This window comes from Liolophura sinensis, chromosome 6 (genome assembly GCF_032854445.1).
Source record: "Liolophura sinensis isolate JHLJ2023 chromosome 6, CUHK_Ljap_v2, whole genome shotgun sequence".
Classification (NCBI taxonomy): Eukaryota; Metazoa; Mollusca; class Polyplacophora; order Chitonida; family Chitonidae; genus Liolophura; species Liolophura sinensis.
The window spans coordinates 37,104,458-37,111,526 of record NC_088300.1 but is presented as its reverse complement, the minus strand read 5'-3'; the positions used below and the strand labels follow the sequence as shown (position 1 = coordinate 37,111,526).

The window sequence follows — 7,069 nt, the reverse complement described above, 5'->3', positions numbered from 1 at the left end:
TTTGGGGGGGGGGGGGGAGGGCAAAGTTACACTATAGCGGTGAGGCAAGTTGTAGGGTGAGGTTTTGGGGGATTGTTCATTTGCTGCATGGTCCCATTGGTTTGTGTGCAATATAATTTTGTGATTAACTGTAATTAATGCTAAAAGATAGCAATCACTTTGAATTAAGTTGATTGATTATCTCTTCTTTGCACTTAATTATATAATACAGAATTAACAACCAATGTGTTAAAAGGTGTCTTCTGCACAGGGATGCATTTAAGAATTAAACTAGTTCAAAATCAGTGAGTTTCAAACATCTTGTACAATATTATATTCAATTAACAACCAACATATTAAAATGTATCGTCTGTACAGGGATGGATTAAGGAATTAAACTAATTCAAAGTTTGTGATTTTCAAACATCTCGTTTACATTTTTGGAGACAAAACAGGTTGCACAAATCAAACTTGAACGTCCACATATTGGCGTTGCCAAAAATACATGCCCCATAACATCTTATACATGTATCAGAGACCTTTCTAACATATCCAAATGGAAATAAAAAGGTATCTTACTTAACACAATGTGAAATGTCTAAGTTTTATAATAGGTCTACTACAGCTGAAACGTAAAAAATGATACCAAGTGGCTGCAAAGTAAAATGTACTTACATTTGTCAGTTGATCGTTTTGATAAGTTATGTTCCCAAAGCCATGCAGTTCCTGTGGCAGGTGGTTTGAGTTGAATCCGCAGCACATTTTATGCTCCAGTGTGGTCTTTTCGTCATGCAGTGCCTCATAAAAGCACCTGCTCATGGAATTCCAGTGGTTAACATGCAGTTATATAATCGCAGAATGGAATGATAAATAAAGACAGAGCAATCCGACGGTAGGTGTGGAAGACCCATGAAACTTAACACTTCTTCACACGCATGAAATCACAGTACTTGTATTTTCGGGGAGAGGAAAAAAGGTTACCCAAGCTTGTTCTAAAGAATAACAAAGAGTAAATTTGTGCTAGTCATCAGATCGGACTTAAAAGTAGCGCTAAACACTTCTTCACTCGCATGAAATTACAGTAGTTGTATTCTTGGGGAGAGTAAAAAAAAGGTACCCAAGCTTGTTCTAAAGAATAACAAAGAGTAAATTTGTGCTAGTCATTAGATCGGACTTAAAAGTAGCGCTAAACACTTCTTCACTCGCATGAAATTACAGTAGTTGTATTCTTGGGGAGAGGAAAAAAAAAGGTACCCAAGCTTGTTCTAAAGAATAACAAAGTGTCACTTTGTGCTAGTCATCAGATCGAACTTAAAATAGCGCTTAACACCTCTTCACTCGCATGAAATTACATAGTTGTATTCTTGGGGAGAGGAAAAAAAAGTTACCGAAGCTTGATCTAAAGAATAACAAAATGAATATTTGTGCTAGTCATCAGATCTGATTGAAAAATAGCGCTTTATACATATTTGAAAATGGTCAGGAGGGTAAGTGATGAGTAATGGGATGAGATATGTACGGGCTGGGGTTGGGTGGGGGTGGGGTGGGGTTGAGGAGCCTTATGTGTGAAAGCCTGCATGGATGCTCTGCGGGAGACAACAGGTCATTTTACAAAACACACTGCATGGTTGTTCAATAAATCTTCCATATACTTAAGAATTGTCATGATTAATTCCAATTAACACTTCAGACAGTAAATTAATATTACCCGACACCATATTTCCCTACCCATATCTGTCTATACCCAAACCATATAGGCCCTATTCAGGGATATATATGCAGGCTGGCACAAATCTATACATATGCCTACCACCGTATTCATATACCTACCACCGTATTCATATACCTATATACCACCGTATTCATATACCTACCACCGTATTCATATACCTACCATCGTATTCAGATAACCAATAGAAACATGTTATCAAATCAAGAAATAAAACAAAACTATATTAACTGAATATACACAAGTCCATATTCATATTTCATTTTTAAATGAAATGGATCCTAGTCAGTGATATCTGTAAGGGCCTGAAAAAGGTTTCACACAATAAGTGGACTAGAATTTACAGGATGCTTGATATTGCATTTTCTACTTGTTTGAAATATTTTTCTCTGATAATGATGTTCTTCTAAAGTGGAAATGGTTATTTGTATAAGTTACCTACATACATTTCACAGATATTTAACTGATTTCACTGGTTAAATAAAAAATAATGATTTCTATGGTTTTATCTTAATTTTGCTTAGAATATTATTAAAAACTATATTTCGAGAGAAGAAATGATGTTTTAAATGTTTTCATCTGCTTTTCAAAGAAAATACAAATACGAGACTTCATTTAAAATACATAGTTGTGAGTTCGTGTTAACAATTAAAATACATGAACTAAGTTTAAGGTCTTTGTCCTATACAAAGACTTCTGCTCTGTGTGGCTCGATTAAGAGTGCGAAATACACATTTAACAAGATCGTAGCAAATCCCACCACAGACTGTTATTTCTGTATTTACACTCTTTAATTGTATATGGAAGATTTCTTGGTGCACAAGTATAATATTTAGGTATCAGTGTATGAATTAGACGTTTAAAGCAAAATAACAGTAATTAAAATATAGAGAAAAGCGTACAACATAAACACAGTTGTCTGTTCCTCAGAGTATAAGCTATAAAATAGTCGTATGCTGGGTTTGTGAAATTTTCCCAAAGAGATGACGTCACATTGGGCAAAATCAAAACTGATACGCAATTTTTGAGCACTTGTGCAGCAAACTGTCAAGATTTAAGGCTGAAGACGTATAATTATGTAAAGGTATTTCAGCACATGGAATAAATGGTAATAATGTTCAGTAATATGGGCTACATGTTATGGTAAATTATAATCTGCCGATTAAACGCCAACCAGATCTAACCTTTACAAATTAGAAATCTACAGTAGCCTAATCAGTGTGTAATTAGGCCGACTAATTAGCATTAAAGCATCCTTAAACGGTACATGATGTGTTGTATTACATCCAGTATCAGCGGGGTATATCATAAATGTAAGACTTGGTTATTAAATAGGACAAAAGGTTATAGCGTGTTTTCATAAAGTACACCCATGGCTTTACACGGAGAATTAAATGAGGCTGAATCAGTGAAAATGAACATCCCCAAATCTTTGAAAGCCTTGCAGGTGCAGGATGTTTGATTTTTGTGAAAGATTCTCTTAAGCACGCAGGGGAACTGATACATAATCAATCCTCCTATGCATAATTAAGTGGTCTGTGAAGTGTGACCATTTGCCACTTTTCACACAGTCGTCGTTTGCTTACGTATGTCATCGAAGGTTATTCTTAACAGTACTTTGTATAAATTTATCTGTTTCTTTAAAATCGCCTTCGACGACTAATAAGGATTAATCAGTTATGCAAAAGCTGCCTTCAATTATATACAAGTCAGGATTAAATAGTTTATAAGAGAAGGAGGTATACACACATTTTGCAACAAAAACAGCCTATAAGACTGTCATTTAGGGCTGTCTGTGCCGCTAGGTTAAAGAAAATATAGTACACATGCGCATGTGTGTTGTAAACGCATCACTCAGAAGACCAAAGTAAATACAGCTTCACGCATTCAGAAGATTTGGCCTGTGAATAGTTCAAAATATGAATATACTTGTACATAGGTCTACACGCAATTGCATATCATTGTCGAAGAGGAAACAGAGTTTTGAATTATTTCGATATTTGTTTATTATGTCTGTTTGTCAGCCAGTCCGTTTGTTACCAATTGTTCACTGTTTGTTGTGCGCACGTATGCAGTTGTTTACATTTGAAGATAAGGCCACTCTTCGATTCAGAATGCACTTGTAACTCGCATGTAACTCTTGTTCACACTTACAAAAAACGAATGTTTAAGTACCGTGAAGCAGTTTGTTGTCGGTTATTCTGAATAGCGGCACATAGGTGTAAATGTCTGAGGGCTGATTTGAGATGATGGTGAGATAATGATCTTCTGCAGGTAACTTCATGAAGAGAAAGTCCACGGGTGAGGTGTGAAATCGGCCAACACTGGATAGGGATTCGCCCAACAGGGTGTTCTATTACCCCTCTCTGCGCGAACTGAACACAACGGAAGTTCAAACAGGTGCTATTTGGGCTCTTTCTTTTGCCTAAGTGCTCACACCATTCTCCGGTAAGCACCCGTCAGCAATGCTGGTGGAATGAGCACCCACCGTGTCTGGATGATCAGCGATGACGTCATCAATGGAAGATTCACCTGTCCGGCAAGGATCAGTGGTCAGGGAGCTGGGCCAATCAGCGGCGAAGACGAGATGGTCATTTGTTCTCTCCCGGGGAGTCCGACCGGCGGGGCACTAAGAGGACAGCCCGCGGGGATCTGCCCAACCATTGGTATAAAGTTACCCCATCTGTGCAGTCGAGTCATTTACAGCGGCTAGCTCATCACGTTTCTACACCATCCAAAAACATACAGAGCGACTGCAGGACTTGTATACTTACGCTTCTTATCTCGTCTCAAGCAACATGGGTAAAGTGATTTCCCGTTTACAAGACATCTTTGGAGAATTCAATCTCACTCCTGCCAGAATTCTTATGGTTGGACTGGACTCTGCTGGTAAGTGATAAAAAAAAAAAAAAAAAATTGAAGTACCATTGTGCATAAGCAATGAACAGGTTTAGAGGTGTTATTGGTGTGCGTACATTTGTTTTGTATATGACAACATCACAATGTTTGAAACAAAAGTCACAACGATATATCCCCTTTTTTTTTTGAGTAAAATTAATTAAGCCAGACATCTAGAGCATGTCACTTTCATGTTCCCAAACTGTAAATATTTACCGGATTCACAAAACACTCTGTTTCAATTTGGCATTTTTCCCCGTACGTCCATACTTTTATATCCTTATCCCACCAACAGTGTCAATACATTTTATCCTTGGGTCATCGCTATTTAGCGAAAATACAAGTCATACATGTCATGAGAGGATTCTGACTCATCCCTGCAGGCAAGTTTACAACACAGTGCAAAATAATAGTGACTCTGCTAGACAAAACAACGATATACTATACAAAATAATGATCACATTCTGTAGACAAAATAGTTATGATATGGACTAATCTGTTTGTAGGAAAGACAACTATATTATACAAAATCAAGCTTGATGAGGATGACGTCCAGACGTTGCCTACAGTAGGGTTTAACGTGGAGACAGTGACGGTGTGCAAAAACGTCACGTTTACCGTTTGGGACGTCGGCGGCCAGGAGAAACTGAGGCGACTTTGGAGCATGTACTTCAAAGGATCACATGGTAAGATTGATATCTGCATGAATGAAATATTAATATTAATTTTTTTTGCAAGAAATGTTATTTCATATACAGGTACAACATGGTTATTGATTACAAGGCAGACAATGCCATATGCTACTTACCAATGACATTAAAATTTTGTAATATTCGCTGGGAATTATATTCATTATTAAATAAACTTATTTATGAACATTCAACAAGGTAATCTGATAAATCAGTCGAACCGTAACAAAATTACATGTTCCATAGTTATAGTCTAATAGTTATTCCGTGTATTCAGTAATTTAAAGTCTACCATAAAATTCGCAAAGACAGTCATTTATTCACCAATGAGCCATAACATTCACATATCAATCAGTAATTAACGCGCATACAGGCATTTCTCACAACACCAACACGGTTTAGCGTATCAGTGCACTCTTTCAAAACCAATTTATCTCACTTATCTATTAACTTATCAGTGGGAGCAAGGACTCACAAGGCATCGGGCAGCTGCTTAATCGACTTGCCTATCTTATAAATGACTCTATACTCTCTTCCGGTCTCTGTTTACACTGATAATCTTCCGTCCCTGTAGGTATCCTGTTCGTGGTAGACAGCTCGGACAAGGAACGTATGCCGGCCGCGCGACAGGAGCTCAAGCGCATGTGCAACTCTGAGGAATTGAAGGGTATTCCCCTGCTTGTGATCGCCAATAAACAAGACGTGAAAGGTGAGAGAATAGAGCAGAATCAATTTTCGTCAGCATCAGTATTACTGTAGTACTACTGTTACTACTGAACATTATTCGTGCTGATATCATTTTATTGCTGAAGACAATAAGATGCGCCGTCATCACAGTCAAAGCAAATAGTCGTCCTGATTTTCATAATTTCTCTTATTAACTGAACGTATGTATCAGGACCACAGTTTGCGCATAAGATCACATTTATTTTATTTATCTGATTGGTGTTTTACGCCGTACTCAAAAATATTTCACTTATATGGCGGCAATATGGTGGGTGGAAACCAGAACCCGGTGGGGAACCCACGACCATCACAGCGACAGCATTGGTGAGAGGCTCCTCGGTCATAACGCTGCGCTAGCGCGCTAACCAACTATTAACTTAACTGGGGCACCACGGAGCCCCCCCCCCCCCCCACTTCCCCATAAGATTACATGTATACATGTGCATAGACAGAAGAAACATCTCGGAGCTGTGATGTACATGTACTTCATTATGATTGTGTAATTTATTTGTTCGTTTGTGTTGTTTTACAGGCGCCATGAACACATCTCAGATCGCTGATTGGTTGAGCTTGGGGAAAATCAAGGACAGATACTGGTGTGTCCAGGCCACGTGCGCGACTCGGGGCGAAGGTCTTCTGGAAGCTATGACAACGATGGCGACTTTGGTGAAGAATTATAAGAAAAACAGCAACAAGTGGAAGCGGTCGAATTACATTTGAAAAGTCAGTGTGACTTTCTTTGAAGTGCTTTTGACAGTTCTTTGTTCAGGTGTGGACAAATCAATGGACTTTTTTACTGCAAAGATTTGTCGTTTGACGCAACATGCCTTTCTAACGAACGGACATTTTCGCTGACAGAGCCTTAAATCATATTCTGGATTACTATATTGTTGAAGTTATTTGTTGAATAAATATTTTAATTTATTTGTTGCACATGGTGTCTATGAGAATATGTCTGTAAGCCCTTAACGCCTGGTAAAACGTTTAATCAGTGTATAGAAACATGGAAGAACAGACCTGGGCGGTTTATGGAAATTCGGTAAATTAG

General features: G+C 38.0%; 1 protein-coding gene across 1 annotated transcript; it reads left to right on the top strand.

Moving 5' to 3' along the window:
* Window positions 1-4,506: 4,506 nt before the first annotated feature.
* LOC135467152 (uncharacterized) lies at window positions 4,507-6,741 on the top strand. Its single transcript, XM_064744916.1, has 4 exons — window positions 4,507-4,597; window positions 5,113-5,292; window positions 5,870-6,004; window positions 6,554-6,741. The coding sequence occupies exons 1-4, from the start codon at window positions 4,507-4,509 to the stop codon at window positions 6,739-6,741; spliced, it is 594 nt and encodes a 197-aa protein (XP_064600986.1).
* The last annotated feature ends 328 nt before the right edge of the window (window positions 6,742-7,069 follow it).